This window comes from Siphateles boraxobius, unplaced genomic scaffold, assembly GCF_051911475.1.
Source record: "Siphateles boraxobius isolate OS27281-9 unplaced genomic scaffold, OSU_SipBor_1 20, whole genome shotgun sequence".
Lineage (NCBI taxonomy): Eukaryota > Metazoa > Chordata > Actinopteri > Cypriniformes > Leuciscidae > Siphateles > Siphateles boraxobius.
Window position 1 is genome coordinate 11,811,784 of NW_027508811.1, and position 18,811 is coordinate 11,830,594.

The following is an 18,811-nucleotide window of genomic DNA, read 5'->3' on the forward strand; positions in this document are numbered from 1 at the left end:
AGATTTATAATGACTACTGAAAAATCAGCTTTACCAACGCTGGAATAAATAGTATTTTATTAAATATATTAAAATAGAAACATACCATTTAAATTGTAAAAATAGTACATTACTGTTTTACTGTATTCAATATAATTTGACCAAATAAATGCAATGGGTTTAAAAAATCTTACCAACCCCAAACTTTGTAACGCTATGTATATTTCCATATTTTTCTCAGAATTACATGATGAAACTTGGACAATACCTGATATTGAAATTACACATTCTTAATCATGACATTTCAGATGTCCTGATGTTCAAATAATCGATATTTATACATATTATCTTTTGTCACATTAACTTCCAATTACCACTTGACATCAGAGCACAACATTGCATTATGACTGAAAGCCTCTCTCAGTATAAATTGCCACAGAGCAGTTTTGGGGCATCAACAAACCTCAGCACTCAGTGTTGGGCAGTAGCGTCGCTACTAACTACATTTCTCAGTAGCGTGGTGGTAGCATCGCTGTTTTCTGAATCAAATAGCTTTTCAATAGCGAAGCTCTTTTTTTGATCAAGTAGTGCGGTAGCATCCACACAAGCTAATGTTACATTTTCCCAAGCATTTCTAAAGCTCAAGCTCAAATCGGAAATACAACTGCTAAGTATCACTGATGCTGGATCAGTTAGTGACGGTGACTTCTTCTTCTTGTTTTACGGTGGTTGGCAACCATAGGGCCATATGATTTCATTAAGTTAAGTTTTCTGTATATAAATATGATTAATGTGCAATGTCCACATTATACATACATACATATATATAAAATATTGACACGTTTACATTTCTGAAATCAGTCTATCTATAATCCATCTATTTGTGTAATTGAGAATATGGTAACTTGTTTTTCTGTATATAAATATGATTAATGTGCAATGTCCACATTATACATATCAAACCCAAATACGTATATCTTCAGTTAATTAACTATTAAGGATTCAGTGACTGATGACTACAGTGATAGAAATTATTAAATAAATTGTTTTACTTAAAATGTCAAATTACAAAAAGGACTTGACTGTATGAAATATTTGCATTGTACTCGACAACATTTCACCATGAGCAATATTCAAGCCATTTCAGTGAAAAGAATTTTTCTTTTATGAGATGCTCTATTATTTCAAAACATTCTTATTAAAATGCATAAGATTAAATTATTACCTCTCCATCATCTTGCTGGTATGGCAGTGGTAGTTAAAAAAATATCATTTTACATCATTCTGTTCAATGCTCCTGGCAGCCTTGTCCTCATTATACAGTTTATTAAACCCAAATGCAACCTCAGCTCCAGTTGTTTCCTCATGCAATGAATTAACTCTGAATTCAGAGCTGAGCATTTCGACTGTCAATATTCTCTATTATTATATGTGAACTGAAAGTACAGGACAGATCTGGAACTTATGAACAGCTACTCTAGATTGTGTCATGACGAAACATTGGGAAAACTAACAACTATGATGCCCTGGAACAACAACAGCATTTTGAGTTTGATAATGACAAGAACTGTCAAAAATAAAATTCAGTTTATTTCCATCTGTATAATGGTTTACAGCCACAATCGCACTGACTTATGAGTCTTGTAGATTTGGAACAGTGATGTTGGCAGTATTTTATCGCATAGACAGTAAATATCCTGGAATATTTCACAACAGCTGTCACTGCCTCACAGCCAAATATAAAAATGCATGCTGCTGATGTATGATTTAGCTAAAATGGGATTTGGAATATCAGCAAAAAAATAATTTTTAAAAATATCTTTATGCCAAGTTAAAAACTGAGGATTGAAGGAAGATGAGTCCTGAGGAAATAAAATAATCCAAGAATGAAACAGAAAGTTTTCAGTCCCCAAAAGTGAAGCACTGGTCTCCTGCAACTGCTACAGGGTTGTTTATAATCATTGCATGAGACTCAAAAATAACAAGAGAATGCTGGGAGGACACTGCAGATGGAAAATTAAAATATGTATGAGATACAGTTTCTCAAAAGCACATGGCTTTTCAGTCTTCACTGTTCCTGAGAGCCAAGCAGGGTTCCTTTCGACTTGTCCACAATCCTTTGCACACAGACATCAGCAATATGAGATTGCAAATAAGGGAAAAGAAACAAGACACATTATGTGCCTTAAAGACTATAGGAGTCGTTTCTCCCTGTACCTTCCTTTTGTGAAAGAAGAATTTGTAAATTAATCATAACTACCATTTCTTTTTCTTGCAGGCTTGACATTTGTATACTTTTGAGACAGATGTCTAAATATAATGACCTGAGTAACGAGCTGAAGTATTAAAAAAAAAGTTGCTTTGCCAGCAGGTTAGTGGAACACTAGAGACCTTATTCCCAAGTGATAGTGTTCATAGAGGACGAGAAGTCGTCCGACTCAGCTGACATCGATTAGGTTAACTTAAGTCAGGTGCGTAGGGAAATTTCTACCACACTTTCCATGATGAAAGTCCAAGAATGAGAATAAAGACAAAAAGGTATAATCAAATTTAATGTCACAGACAGGGTATTACACTTTGCATTTTAAAGGTAGGCCTACAATATGCAGGAATTTTCGCCACCAGGGGTCGCTAACCTCTTACAATAACAAAGGCGTATAATGATGACGTATATTCCACATTAAGCGTAAGTATGGATCTTGTCGTCAAGCTGATGGATCTTTTATGGATAAGTGAATACGTTAATGTTTTTAACATGACTGTGGTGTGAAGCAGGGCGCGATTGCTAGATGTATACCAGCGCCAAACGCAACGCGAGTCCCGTGGATATAAAGGAATAAGGACATTTCATTCTACCAAACTACACGCAAGTGCTGAATTAATACTCACACGGGTCAGTTTATTATACGAATTAAACTTGAGGTAACGCAGCACTGTTTCACTTGCTCTAACAGTAAACTAAACAGCATTTGAGTGTGTTGAATGTTGTTAGTTAGGTTGTTTGTTGGCTATATGAGACTAGCAGTGGGCTAGATCAACATTAGAATAAAATACAGATCATATTCTAACATTTCATCATGTTGAACTAAATAACATTGATAGTTTTATGTACACTTGCTCACCTGTCTAATAAAGTACATGCAACACATCGCGTCTCTGTCAAGTCGAAGTTAGTCACGGACGTGGAGCTCTCGGCATCTCGAAAGATGTTGATCTTCGTTTTAGTCCTCTTTTTGTCTCAAAGTCTGCTTGCCATGGTCCATAATGTTTAACAAAACAACAACAGCGTGAGCGTCTTGCTAGGCATAACGGCAATAACCCGGTTGTCCACGTCTTTCGCCATGGTTACTAACGCAGTGCGAGCGCAAACCTGGCGGAAACCGAGGCTAACACGGATATGACGCCATTGACTGGGGACTCCTCACCCCTGCTCACACGTCCCCTTTCCTTGGTTAAAATCGGAATTTTCTCACGATTTACAAATAGTTGGCAACATTTGAGATATTGTAAGTAATCAACAAAACAAAATATATAACATTGGCCTAGTGGTTTTTGGATATTTTACTGCAAAAATCCTGCATATTGTACCTTTAATTAAAATTTTCTTATTATTAATACATGGTATACTTGACTTTGATTGGTCAATATCGTCATCCAGATAATGGTCAGTTGACCATTATTGCAAAATAAAACCTGTCGAAACTCAGAAAGTGTATTGGCCTAATTTTAAACAAATTTTAATTTTCATATTTTTTTAGACTTATATATGGTCAAAAGGCAGCAGGAGGAGGAAATAAATTACATCAGTTTGTACACTCTAAAACTTCAGGCTATTAAAAAAAGCTGTATGTGCTCTTTTCTTCCATATTAGCTCATTTAACTGAATGACATTATGAAATAATCCTTAATGGGCTCTAATGGACAAAAACACTACTGTTATGTAATGATATAATGAAGCTAATTGTTCTATAAATATATATAAAAAGGGTAATTTAATAACCACATACTTGAATGCAAATCTCAATTACATAAATGTTTTATATAATGCGGTGTGCAAATGTACCTTTTAAAGGTCAGCATTATAACTTTTATGCATATTCATAAGTTGTTTATTTTAAGCTATCAATCTTTTGTGTTTGTTGTCTTGTGTTTTTTAAGGGCAAAACATAACACTGCAAAGCCAAATATGGTCAAAAATGTAAATAAAATGACAAGATGCATTAAATCACTTCTTGATTTAATGAGTCTGACGGAATTTGTAATAAAAAAAAACATTTATAAAATGTGAGTCAGTTCAACATACTGTGCATTTCTAAATAAGTTCCCCTCGCATGGGAATAGACTGGACACCGTGTGGGAGCCAGCGGAAACGGAGCCTGGTCATCGGAGAGTCGTCAGGGTTCTCAAACTCAGAAAAGCCCAGATGGTTGAGGATGGTATAGATGCCAGCTCTAGCTGCCACCTGCAAACCAGCAAAACTCATGAATGCATTTCAAACACTTGAACATTAAAATATAAATGATATAATAAATTATACTATAGGTTCTTCATTGGGATCGATGGTTCCATGAAGTACCTTCAACATCCATCGAACCTTTCCATTGCACAAAACGATCTTTATAGTGGAAAAAGTTTTTTTTAGATTATTACGAAGTTCTTCACACTAAGAAAAATGGTTATTTTAAAAACTGTTCATTGAAAGGCTCATTTGGGGAGTGTATTATATTTGCATTTTCTGAATAAATTTAAGAGGGGTTTACAGCAAGCTTTACACAAATAATTTTCATAAGTCTCGTAGCTGCTCACTTGTTCTTAAAGGATGGCAGGATGATGGTAAAACGATTCTGAGGCCTTTACAGAATGCTTAATTTACTTCACAAATAAGAAAACATAAATAGTGCTGCACCAGCTGAATCTACCTTAAGAACAATTTTGATTTTTTCTTAGTAAATCTGAGGACAGATTGTTCAGAGGGCAAATAAGGTGATGATAACCTCTTGTGTAACTCGAACCCTGCTCTAACAGATATAGTTGAGCTTGTCAAACTGCCGTCTAGAAACCAGCAAGAGGTTGCTAGGTCTGTGGAAAATTTGAGAGAAAACTACTTTTTAGTCATTTATTTTTGGCTTAATCATAGTTAACAATTTCTTAAGTAATCAAATAAAAAAAGTTTGGGTTCAGTAATTTTTTTTTTTTTTTTTTTTTTTTGCAATGATGCATTCAATTAATAAAAAGTAACAGAAAATACATTTATGTTACAAAAGATTTCCATTTTTTTAATAAATGCTGTTTTTAAACTTTCTATTCATCAAAGAATCCTGAAAAAAAAAGTATCACACTTTTGGCACCAAAATATTAAGCAGCACAACTGTTTTCATCACTGATAATATTAAAAAAATGTTTCTTGAGCACCAAATCAGCATATTAGAATGATTTCTGAAGGATCATGTGATACTAAAGACTAGAGTAATGATGCTGAAAATTCAGCTTTGCCATTACGGGAATAAATTACATTTTAAAATATAATCAAAATAGAAAATGTATTTTAATCTATAATTTCATAATATTACAGTTTTTATAGTCTTTTCAAATAAAAGCAGCGTTTATGAGCAATTCTTACAAAAACATTTTAAAAAATCTCACCGTTTGTTTAATGCAATTATATTTACAGAATTGTATATTATTTCTCTTCCATTTTCATTGTTTTTACCGTTCAGAAATGGTTCTAAATAGATATAAATAACTATTAAATAAAACATATTTATTTTTTTCAATTCACAGCCATAGTTTTAATAGTAAAAATAAGAAAACAAGGTGGCCTATACTGTATAGTCTTCCAATTATCCTCTACCCAGTAAAACAAACGTTCGACTCAAGAAACCTCTAAATGAGACAGAATACATTTACAACTTCATAATGACAGACTGACATTTTCTTATGAATGTTTGATGGAACTCAGAACTATGTTTAGCTAGAGCACAGTGTGTCTGAAGCCATGCATAGCCGTTCATCAAGGTCGGCTTAGCAAGTTTGGAAGTGGAAAGCATTTTCTTTTGCTTTAGTATTTTTAACAACTGGAAACAAAGAAAACTTATGATATAAAATAAACAAGAAATACTTAAGATTCTGCATATTTACTAGGTCACTGAAATGACTGGGGGAAAAAATCTAATTTGCATTATTAAGTGCAGATGTGGTCATAATGTCTGATATGATTAAGCTCTGAATTCTTTATAATTCATTTTAGTTATTTCACAATTCAGAAAGAAAATATTTGCTCTGTCAATTAGAATACACTATTAACTGAGCATGAAAAACAGCTTCCATGTGATATGTTTCTCTTGCTAAAGTAAGCAAGCGAGTCCAGCTTCACCTGGTACATCCACTGGCTGAAGGATCGCCTCCAGGATTCTTTCTTCTCCAGATGGAGGTAGCAGTTAAACAGGATGAGATAAATGTAGCGCTCAAGGTACTGTAGGCTCCTTAATCGCAACCACTGAGCATCAGCCTCCGATTTAGCCATCCTAATCTGAGGAGAGAGAAATGTCTCTTGTTATTCCTCTAGTTGCCCTACTATTTGTGACAAAATCCTTATGGCATGACATAGTTTATCAATGAAGATTATCAGTTCAGTTATAATCTTCAATATCTGTTCACTTTGGTAAGTTTGTTTTGTGGGTGTTATAAAACATCTACACAAACTACCTCCCAGGCCATGTCTGAGACCAATTTAAACCCAAGTATTTTTCACAGTTGGTATATTTTCATTACAAATAAATGATTACTGATGAATTAAAAATGTACATGAATATAAATCCACAGGTTAAAGTTTTAAAAAAAAGCCCAGACTTTCAGCATGAGGTCTACAGATTTTTGGAACTCACTGTATATCAAGAGGACAAAAACAGGTGCAAATTGACAAGCAATTCACACAATTTCACAGAATTAATCAAGAGCTTCAGATGATGCAAATCATTTAGAATAAGGCAGCTGTGCCTCTAAACTAGCCTGTACATAAAATCTCTATAACAGGCCTTGCAGAAATGCGGTTCATGCAATGTACAATTGTTACATAACTGGCATTTTGTAGGTGATTCAAATGAGTTGCATCAGTACATCAGAACATATTTCTAAAAGATAAAACTCTAAAATTTTGGACTATAATAAATATCTGCATGCTTTTTCAAAGCAGCCTTTTTCAAAGCTCTCTGCTTATTTACGTCACTGTTTTCAAGGCCTTTGTGTTATTCAGCCTCAAATTAAAGGGTGCTTTCACCTAATGCATACATTCAAAGGCACTACAATGGGCGTTAATAATCTCTTTGTCCCTTTGAGTGCAGCAGTACAAATGAGAAAATTGTACCCTATGAACTTCTCAAGGCTACTATATGTTAGTATACAAAGACACATGCTATTGAATAAATCTATTATTCAACATGACTCTTAAAATAAGGAGCACTGACTGGCAGTCTTAATAACTACCTTTTTTTACAGTCGACTTTTCACGTTGAAGTTTATGCAAGCAAACACATAAAAAATAGTCCCACGAACCACACAGAAGAAACAATAAAAATATTATATATATATATATATATTATTCACTTTACCTGTCTGTAAGTGGATATGATGATTTCCCGTAAATGGAAATGCATTGGGGTCATTGTCTCACTAACAACATCTAAAGCAGCATCCACTTCTCTCTTCACACAATGGCCATCAGGTAACACCCTTACCACCTGCATCACCACCTGAACACACACACGTGGGTCAAACTTCATCATATAAAAATATATATACTATATATGTATATGCCAGATCACAGGTTGGTTTAAGTTAATTAATTATTCATTTAAAAGGTTCAAATATTACAAAATGTTTGTTTTAAGGTTGGCAGTGGCAGCTGTTTAAAGATACATGACCTCAAATTGTACCTCAAACTCTCCTTTGGTGTACTTGGCATCTGGAACACTTACAATCTCATCTTCTTCACACTCAGGAAAGCCCTGCAGGAAACAAGGTCATGTTTATGAAACTGATTTGAGCTCAGTTCAGACATTTTTCATCTATCTAATCAATACCCTGGAGGTGAATACTTGAACTCTCGCTTCCTCTCTCCACTTCCACAGCCGATAGCAGAAAATGACTTACATTAATGTGCCACAGGGTGAGAGTGGCAATGACCATAGCTGCAGTAGTTCGGTCTTTCCCATCATGACAGTTGAAGATGAAAGCGCAGGTAGGGTCTTCAGCCAGACTACACTTCATGGCCTCCAACAACTGGTCAAAATCCTGAAAAAGAGCAACAGCATTTCAACTAAAGTGTCAGATCTATACCATGCTTTATAGTGTACTGTCTTACCTCTTCTTTAGGTGCACAGCAGTCAGACAGGGGAATCCGGTGGTAGCTGAGACCTGGATGAATGCTCTTCTGATGGACGAAGAGCTCCTCTATGGTGTGACAACTTCGAAACATCCTCATCTGTTTATCCTGCTCTGTAATCACCTCCAGCCACTTCTCACATCTCAGGACATCCTGCTTCAGTGCCAGCTCCATTTCCTGTAGAGACGGCCATTTACCATTGCTAAAACTTCTCAGGTTCTTAGATCACAGTAGCAAATCTTGTAGGTGAACATTAAAAGAAATGCTCATATCACATTTCAGACAAAGCTATTGTACATGTAACAAAGAAAAATATATCAACAAGACAGTATGTGGACCAAATATTAAATTACTTGTGTAATAAAATATGGCCTAAAATAAGACTTTCTATGAGCCACAATATGTACTTACACTACGTACTTACACTCTAGCCTAATTTTTAATGGGGATATCATCACAAATGAAACCCCAATCATTTTGCACACGAAAGTATTCAATGTTTTACAGGTAAATTGTATTTAGTGGTGTTTCCTTCATTTCCAAATCAGTCTTTTTGAACAAATCATTAAAGTGAATTGTTATCATTCACTTACATGAACTAACGCAAATGTTAATAAGGGATAATAACACTTTTTTTTATTGATTGAGTGACTCATCTACTCGTGTAAATGCTTACACCGGTAGGTAGCAACAAGTTGCTTTCGTGTGTCATCACTTTTGATTTAGATTTAAAATGTTGGTGTCATTAAGACTCTATTTTGAAAGAATGTAATACTTTTATTAAGCAAGTATGAATGAAATAGTTCAAAAGTGACAGTAAATAAATTCATAATGATTTCTATTTCAAAGTATGTTTCCTTGAACTTTTTATTCAATAAAAAATTATGAAAAACAAATTAAGCAGCATAACTGTTTTCAACATTGATCATAATAAATGTTTCTTGAGCACCAAATCAGCATATTATAATGATTTCTGAAGGATCATGTGACACTGAAGACTGGAGTAATGATGCTGAAAATCCAACTTTACCATCACAGGAATAAATTACATTTTAAAATATATTAAAACAGAAAATAATTATTTAAATAGTAATAATACTTCACAACAATATTACTGTTTTTATTGTATTTTTGATCAAATAAATGCAGCCTTGGTGAGCATAAGAGACTTCTTTTAAAAACATTTAAAAAATCTTGCCGACCCCAAACTTTTGAACAGTAGTGTATATCTCTGGGCGTAACATGTTAAAAATCTTTTTGGTGAACCGCTTCAAGTCACTTGGATGAATCAGAATCCCCACCACTATACATTTTAAACACACATGATTTGTTGTTGCAAGCATTAGACCCTGTATACTGCACATTGTATTGAACTGTAAATTGTACTGTGTTGTATTTCATTGCACACAGCATGCATGCTGTACCAACAACAACTTTGTCCAGTCCAGTCATATAAAGCCACAGAAATAAAGACTATCCTCATTAATTCCATTTAATAACACATACATACTACTACTACAGATCTTCCCTGAACAGAAACACACCTGGAGCTGCCGTGGATGTTGAACACAGAGGGGAATAGGCTGTTCCAGATAGCCTGGCTCTCGTGGGGTGAACATTAGTCCATTTGCCTCCAGCGCCAGCTCCTCCTGCAGATTCAGCCAGAGAATTGTGGAGTGCCCTCGCCTCTGGTCTGTCAGGTAGGACAGCACAACAGCAAGAGCCTGAAATGGGCATAAACTAGCTTTGATTAGTGTACAGACAGATGCCATTTAGAAGACTGAGCTGCTGAAATGAGCTTCATAAAGGATTTACCTCAGAGTTTGGCTGGCCCATTCCATACAGGGCCATTTTTGAAACACGTCTGAAATTGGCCACTTTCATCTCCTTGGCTGTACTGAGCAGATCCGTTGCTAAAAACTCATTGGACACCTTTTAAAAAAGTTATTATGTGCATAAGTGCACGTCTGTTTTAGGAGAAACTGCTGTGCTACAGGAGAAGGAGAATGAGGTCACGCATCTGATAAGAGCCGGGGTAGAAAATTGAGATTCAGTCTATGCTTTTAGAAAGACTGACATATCAGATCAACTCAAGCAAGAAAAAAATATAACATGATGCAAGTACTTTTATAATATTTTATCTATGTCATGACCACAGACACAGGACATTCCCCTAACATTAGTGTATGGTTCCCCTTCGGTTATGTTTTAGGGAAACCACTTCCTAACATTCTAGGAACTTTATTTTTTAAGTTTAGGCTTTCTATAACCTCAAACTAATGTTCTGGGAACCGAAAATTGTTCATTGTGTTTGCGGTGGAGCCCTTACCAGAACTCGAATCCCATTGGTTATAAGGTTTGCTGGTGCTGAGAGTTCTGAGCTATCCATGCTGGCCAGCAGTCTGTAAATCCAAGCGTTCATACACATCCACTGACTGAAGCTCTGGGGAAACGCCTGTGGATACTACAGAGATGGAAAAAGACAGCTGATAATGCAGATATTATTCAAATTATGGCATATTCTGGCAGAAATTACTGCTTTTAAATATGATATGTCGAATTTAGTTAGCAATACCTGATCATGAAGATAGGCATTGAACACTAGTAGGTACACATAGCGCTCGAGAATCTGCAATGTTCTTTGCAGGAAATAGCCTTTTGTGCTGCTTCCCTGAAAACAAAAATCTGTGAATGACACAAATATGTGACCTTCATTTAACACTTTTATTTTCAAATTAAAGCCAGTTTAATAGCAGTTAAACAAAACAGACACATTAATGTTTTAGTCGAGACTCACTTGAAACTGGAAGTTTTTTCCAATGCCTTCCAGCTTTAGTTTGTTTTCATACACAGCATCTTTTATGTTATGCATCTCTGAACACATACCAATAGCATCATCAACCTATGGTGTACACATAAAAAAAGCACTTAATATTATTTACATAAAACCATTCATTAAATCCTAAAGTGGTATGTTTTGTAAGAAGTAAAAGGCTTGGTTTCTGTTTACTTCTATTACTTTTCCAAATGAATACACCCTTGAAAGCAATTGGACCACTTCATGAACCATGAGTTATACAAACGTCATTAATACGCTCTAACCTCATCAAGGAGTTGTTGACCTTCAGGTAGGCGACTGATTAGCAACTGAATCACTTGGAAATCCAATTTGTGTTCACTCTTCTGTATTTCCTGCCTGAGAAAGAAATGGAGACAAAGTAGAACTTAAACAGAGAAATTACCTTAAAACAATTTAATTACAGAAAAGTGTTTTTAGTTCATAAGTAATGCTCTTCTTTGGTAAACAGTAATTGAAACGGCACAAACAGTTTACTATAGGTACCTTGGGCTCTTTGATGCCCCCTGCAGGTGATGTAAGACTAAGGCTCCCAGAATCAAGCCAAGATTGGTGCGTCCCACCCCCACCTGGCAGCTGAAGAGCAGTGCAGGCAGAGGTCTGGAGCTGTCCCGCATCACAGAGAGGTTTGGGGTCTCCTGATGGGCACAAAGATGGGTGAAGAACATTGGCCAAACTAAAATACAAGTGAACAAAATAAAACTATGTCATTCATACTACAAATAAATAATGGCAGGCCATTATATATTGTATTTGTGTTGTGAATGACATAGTTTTATATTTAACAGACAGGGCTAAAATTCAGCCAGAATTAGGCCTTAGTTTAATTAAGACATTTAAGTAGCTTTTAGAAACGTGCCTTAGAAAAAAAACCTTACTGAAGTCCATCTTGAGACAAAACAATGGAACTGTCATGGTGTAAGATGTCAGTGCAAGCTGCTTTCAGTTAAAACAGCTCAAACATGCATTTTAGTCTGGGACTAGACTTAAGCCTTGTCTGTGAAACTGGGCAAATAAGCTACCATTCTGTAAACATTTCTGTAACCTCAAAAGAGAATATATATTCATTCTTGGCTGTGTCAGTCCAACTCTGATAAAAAATCGAAAATAAAATTAAGATGGAAAAGATGGAAAAAACTGAAGAATTTTTCTTTTACCATTTCCTGATCATGAGCGGATACCTGAAGACATTTTTCATGGTCTTAAGTTAACATTTATAACTTTTGTCAGTGTTAACATGGTTTTCAAAGATTGATGACTGGTGACAGTGAAATATAAATAAAGTTTGCTGGCTAGTGCTGGGTTCTTGGGATGAATTATTGGTTCAGTGACACACATCATCAGATATAAATAAGCCAGAGCTCACATGGAGTTATTTTAAACTTGGAAAGAAGAGGGAGAAAAAAGATATATAATATTCATAGAGGTCTTACCCTGAGTATATTAACAAAGGAATCAAATGTCTCCTCCAGTGGTGCCCCTTCCATGGGAAGTGGTAATCTGTAATATCTGAATTCATAAAAATGTATAATCAAACAATATATAGAATAAAAAAAATCTAAAAGGTAAGATTAATTTTTATTCATATATCAGCATACATTTTGCCAGGTTTTTATTTAATTTACAACAAATTTCTTTTCTTTTTTTATATGAATATCTTATTAAAAGTGTCCTGGAAAGTTTTTCCCATGCCATCATCGTTTATTTTTGATACTTTTCAAATGCCTTTTGTGTACAGTATTGTTCAAAGGTTTGCAGTCAATAAAATAATATATTTAAAATAAATGTTGTTCTTCTGAACTTTCTATTCATCATTGAATCCTGAAATCAAATGTATCTTGATTTTTACAAAAGCGAAACAGCACAACTATATTCAAAATAGTAATAATTTAATAATAAGAAGTTTCTTCATGTGACACTAAAGACCGTAATAATGTCTGCTGAAAATTCAGCTTTACCATCACAGGTATAAATTCCATTTTAAAAATATTAAAATACAAAACAGTCATTTTGTAATAATATTTCACAATATTACGTTTTTTGATCAAATAAACAGCCTGGGTGAGCATCAGAGACTTCTTTAAAAAACATTTAAAAGTTTGGACATATTTATTATGTAATAAAATACCTGTGTAACAGTTGACTGAAAAGTGGTCTTTTGTAGACCTCCTCAGTGACATGAATGTCCTCCTCTGAGATAATCTGAACATGCTGAGGTTCATCTTTAAAATGCTCAATGTCATTATAGACATAGAACATATTTTCACTCAGCTTGGCAAAGTCACACAACTGGAGAAAATATCAGAGAATTAAAAACTGACATGGAACAGACACTTTGACACATTTCACCAGGAAAGGATGTCAATCAATCCTCCTCACACAACTAGTTCTGCTCTATAACTGACCTCTTTTCGGATGGAGAGCTCTAATTGCTCTGCACTGAGCTCTCTGTCCAGGTCATGCAGGTTCTCATGGAGGTTTTCTCTTCTTCTGGGAGTGTACGGAATAAAGTCTCCATCTGAGCGGAAGAACACCACTGGCTCCTCCCTCACGCAGAAGAAAATCACCTCCTGTTCACATATTTTGCGAGATAAACAGCAATTCATCTGAGATGGTTATTTGAAGGCCTATTTGCTGAACATATGGCCGTCAAGTTTGGGAGTTGGGACAGAACAAAATCACCCTTTTATAGGGGAATACAGACATTTGATGTAGGTTTATGCTACTTAATAGCTAACAAACAGCAAAAAACACTTTGAGACCCTAAAGTGTACTGTATCTGTGCCTCATTGCCTTACATCCTACTCAAAGGACCACTCACTGACCTCCCAGCCGTCAATCTGCAGTCTCTGGAGGACCTGTTTGAAACCATTCAGGCTAGGTTGGCCCATTCCAAAAAGGGGGTAGTTTCCCTTGACCTTGCGGAAGTTGGGGGCCCCGTGGCTTTTTGTAGTATTTAAGACATCAGCTCTACTGTATACATCCTGTATCATAAAAAACTCCCCCTAGAAAACATAAAAGCAAGTCATAAAACTTATCTCATCGTAAATGACAAGGAATTTCCATCGGCTGATCTACATCTACTGGTCATTACTGCATTGTGGCTTGAGGCTTTTTAAACAATAAGCGCTAAATATTTAGTTTAAATCTCAAAAAGACAAACCTACCAGCACTAGATAGTGCTCAGGCAGCAGGTCAGATATCCTTCCCATCGAGTAGTTGGAAGATTGGATCTTGTCATGAATCTGAAACTCTTCCCTGCAGTTATTTCTGTATAGAGACAAAACTCAACGTTTTTGAAATGGCATACAACGGATAATACATGTTGGTCTTATCCTTTAATTCAAGGCGAAGTCGTTGAGGAAATCCACAACTGTTTTCACTCAAAGAGTAACACACAGACGTGACATTTTGTGCATAAGTGGGCACTTACGGTCAGTTTTAAAAAGCCTCATGTTGCACTTGTCACTTACGTGATGACAACAGGGGCCACCTTGTTTGTGATGATGGACTTAGCCTTGCTGTTGCGAATGTTCACCGACTGTAGTGAGCGCCTGTGCTCAGCCATGCTGTTCCCTTGGTGATCAGCCTGGTGTGTAGGTGCAAGCGGAGCAGCCTGGGAAGTTGCACTGGCGCTCGTACCCATAATCTGCACAGAACTGGAATGAGGATTTATACTGTGACTAATATAAAGTAAACAGGCAGACATGTTATTCATTTTACATGGGATTATTTCAAACATTGGCACATTTTGAGGGGCCAGATGCACTTTGTGGAGTGATACCATAACGATCCAATTTCCACAACAAACCCACCTAATAAAACACATTATTGAAGCTTTATAATCTCTTTAAATATGTTCCACACACCTAAAAGTAAGTCAGACTATTAAATAGCATGTGCACCGCATCTCTGTCATGTTATTTGATTGTTAAATGAACGGCTTACGGTCTCACAGCTGTGCCGCGTGTGTTCACATCCTTTGGTTTTTGCATCTTATTTTTCAGCAAGGGTTCAGGTCTCTCTTTAAGTGTAAATCCCGCAAAACAAACTCAGTTTCCTTTTACTATCAGAATATCAACCTAAACAGCCTTTTGTTTAAAAACAAACCACCACTGAAGTTTTGCTAGTGTCTTTTCTTCTCTTTCTCGCTCAGTGCCTCTCTGGTTCTCTTCTCACAGAGACAGGATAACAGTTCCAATCCTTTTGGGGGCCACAGAGAAGTACAGTACATCTGGCAACCAGACGACAGTGTGGGCGGCTCCAGACATTCACAGGGACAGCCCATTCAAAGGCCATGACGGAGACATTACAGAAAGCCAAAAGTGAGAAGAAAGAGTGCCAGATCAAACATTTCTGATGCCTTTGCATCTACTGAAATCAACTGAACGTGTTTGATGTCAGTCATGAAGCAAAACGAATATCCTCCATGGATTTCAGCAATAATGAAAAAATCCTGTTTTTCCCCCACTACTCCTTCATAAGATCAAGTTTGTGCCAGAGAGATATCACTGGGAAATTTATGATGGTTCTGTGAAGGTCATTAGGACATTCCTGCTTTATGTTTATATAACTGGCTGGTCTATTGAATGTTTGGGATACTGAGTTGCTGGCACCAAGAGCAGGACTTGATTTAAATTCCAGTTGTGCCGGAGTATCACGGTCACAAGACAAAAAACAACAACAACAAAAAAAGAAATCTCTAAATATGGATGGGAAAGGCCCCAGGATGAATTTGTACAAGGCTGCCCAGATCAGGGCAGATATTCAGTGAGTGGGAGAGACTAGTGATTGGCACATCCTCATTCACGCTGAGAAATGAGGAGCTTGAAAACGACAACATTTTGTTCATTTAAGCTTTCAATCCACATCACATTCTGGACATGGAAATACTGAAACGATGCAGGTACAAACATTAAAGGGATAGTTCACCCAAAAATGAAAATTGTCATTTACTCACCCCCCAACTCAAGTTGTTCCAAAACTGTATGAATTTATTTCTTCTGCTTTACACAAACGAAGATGTTTTGAAGAATGTCAGTAACCAAACAGTTGATGGGCCCCATTGACTGTCTGGTTACCAAAACCAGCATTCTTTAAAATATCTTCTTTTGAGTTTGGCATAAGAAAAAAAAAATCATACAGGTTTGGAACAACCTGAGGGTGAGGCTAATTGATGACAGAATTTTCATTTTTGGGTGAACTCGCCCTTTAAGAGGCTGTGTAATAGCCTGTGTAAAAACACTGTAACACTAAAAGGTTTTATAATCCAGGCGAGTCAAGCCAGGGACCCGGTAATATAAAAAACAATATATTCTCTGAACCAATGCTTAGTAAACTTCGATAATACCAGTAACAATCTTTCATTTAATTAGGCTAACTAAGTGTTAACTTTTCGTATATTTTTAAATTCACTACAGCGAGAGATTAGTTTGTTTAGGCCTACTAATAGATTTAAGCTTTTTTTTGTGGCAACTGTAAATATGATGTCTTCAATTGTTTCTTTTTAGCCATACATAAAATAAACCAATGAAAATTTGGAAATAAAGAATATTTAGTTGTTTTTTTTTTCACTTTTTCTGCATCGATACGCCAGTAGATGGCGAGAAGTGAGAAGTGACTGCGGGGCGGTCTGCGTTCCATTAACTCGATAACTTCCCTCCGTCTCGTTCACTCGGGTGTATGTCATTCCTTACGTAGCATGAGTGCCCACTACTGGCGGAACCTTTGCTGAATTGGAACATGCTAAGCCCTTGATCACTCAGAATCCACTGGGTTGATTTATTATTTATTTTTTCCCTTATGAAATTGTTTAAGGCAGCATTTTATATGTATAGGTGTGTTTGAGTTTATAATTTTTTTAAAATAATTAATATATCCTTGTTTCTAGTGGGGTAAATTAAACGCAATATGGGATGTGTTGACGTCACAATCGTGTTGCATTGTGGTATATGGAGCTGCCTTAAAGGGATATTCACCCAAAAATGAAAATTCTCTCAGTAATTACTCACCCTCATGTTGTTCAAACCCCGTAAGACCTTTCGTTCATCTTCGGAACACAAATTATGATATTTTTGATTAAATCTGAGAGCTGTATCACTCCTCCATAGGCTTCTTAAGGGATTGAAGCTTGCCAGCCCCTAAAATGTATTAAAGACATCGTTAAAATAGTCCAAGTGACTACAGTGGCTCAATCTTAAGCTTATCAAGCGACGAGAATACTTTTTGTGCGCAAAAAAATAACGACTTTATTTCAACTATTCATTCTTTCTCTGTGGGCCTCTAGTCAGTTAACGTAGTGTGATAGCGTAGAGCTACGTCACACGTAGGCTCACTATTGGCCGACGCTGGTCGTGTGTGTGATGTGTGTGACGTAGGCCTACAACAACAGAAGAACTGCGCTATATCACTAGTGAACTGACTGGTTGAAATAAGTCGTTATTTTTTTCTTTTTTTTTTCACAAAAAGTATTCTCGTTGTTTGATAAACTTAAGGTTGAGTCACTGTAGTCACTTGGACTATTTTAATGATATATTTAATAACTTGTAGGGGCTGGCAAGCTTCAATCCCTTAAGAAGCCTATGGAGGAGTGATCCAGCTCTCAGATTTAATCAAAAATATCAAAATTCGTGTTCCGAAGATGAACGAAGGTCTTACGAGGTTGGAACAACATGAGGGTGAGTAAATACTGACAGAATTTACATTTTTTGGTGAACTATCCCTTTAAGTGTACATGACTCACTCGCTCGTCGAGGGAGCGAGGGTCTGTCCATATAAACGTACCTAGTCCACTTCACTAGACGGCTTTGGTGGAAACGCACTTCAAAATGGCGGCAGGGATTCCCTGAGGGGAAGTGCTCAGGGAAGTTCGCAAGTGCGTGTCTAAAAGTGGACTGGAATGCAGCCTAAGTGAGTCATGCATGGAATCATTCACTCAACCTATTCGTTCAAAACACTGATTAATTCAGGCACGCCAATATTCTTCTTTTGTGGCTGCGTTTGCAATTATAGTTGTTGTTCTTTTCGAAGAAAGTAACTGAAAAAAACAATATAGTTTCTAAAATGTTTATTAAACTGTAAAGCAACGTCCCACTAGATATTTGTTTAACAATTTTCTTAGAGTTTATTCGACTCAAAAAGTCATAATTACAATTAACAGAGCAACTGTTCTAAAGCCAAGACAATTAATAGGGAAAGTAAAAATATCATAAAAAGTTTCCTCACCTGGCTACCCGTTTTCTCAGACACCTGTCAGTATTTGACAGAGACAATTAAATGTAGAAGACCAAGTCCATGTCACACTCATCTTGAGTCCTGTCAATTAATGCCCCTGGCAGGTCCAAATACGTCCAGTCACAGGTGTGATTCCAGCAGAGCTAGTCTCTACATCCTACAGCAGTGCGGAATCGGATGAATAACACAGGGGGAGGAAAGAATGGCCACCTCCTTCAGCCGCCTCTTTCACTGGCAATAAATGTTATGGGAGAGGAGGATGGTGGGTGGATTCTCATCTTTTCACCAGTCAGCACAGCTCCATCTCCCAGCAACGGCACTGCACACATGCCTGGAATGCAGAAAAGCCTGAGGTTTGGGGG

The 18,811-nt window shown here is 36.4% G+C and overlaps 1 protein-coding gene across 3 annotated transcripts; it reads right to left on the reverse strand.

The window, feature by feature from the left end:
- Window positions 1-2,512: 2,512 nt before the first annotated feature.
- Window positions 2,513-18,797, reverse strand: pald1b (phosphatase domain containing paladin 1b). Of its 3 annotated transcripts, XM_077236793.1 has the most exons (21): window positions 18,441-18,682; window positions 17,228-17,356; window positions 14,690-14,875; window positions 14,384-14,486; window positions 14,042-14,221; window positions 13,622-13,786; window positions 13,345-13,505; window positions 12,650-12,725; window positions 11,703-11,854; window positions 11,462-11,555; window positions 11,157-11,261; window positions 10,935-11,030; window positions 10,689-10,823; window positions 10,175-10,291; window positions 9,904-10,083; window positions 8,339-8,536; window positions 8,128-8,268; window positions 7,911-7,982; window positions 7,587-7,727; window positions 6,353-6,508; window positions 2,513-4,441 (listed from the first exon to the last, which is right to left on the reverse strand). In XM_077236793.1, the coding sequence occupies exons 3-21, from the start codon at window positions 14,860-14,862 to the stop codon at window positions 4,292-4,294; spliced, it is 2,595 nt and encodes an 864-aa protein (XP_077092908.1). In that variant the 5' UTR covers window positions 14,863-14,875; window positions 17,228-17,356; window positions 18,441-18,682; the 3' UTR covers window positions 2,513-4,291. The 3 variants fall into 3 exon arrangements, with proteins under 3 accessions (XP_077092908.1, XP_077092907.1, XP_077092906.1); XM_077236792.1 differs by lacking the exon at window positions 17,228-17,356 and having other exon boundaries at window positions 18,441-18,797; XM_077236791.1 differs by lacking the exons at window positions 17,228-17,356; window positions 18,441-18,682 and adding an exon at window positions 15,165-15,378.
- Between the last annotated feature and the right edge of the window lie 14 nt (window positions 18,798-18,811).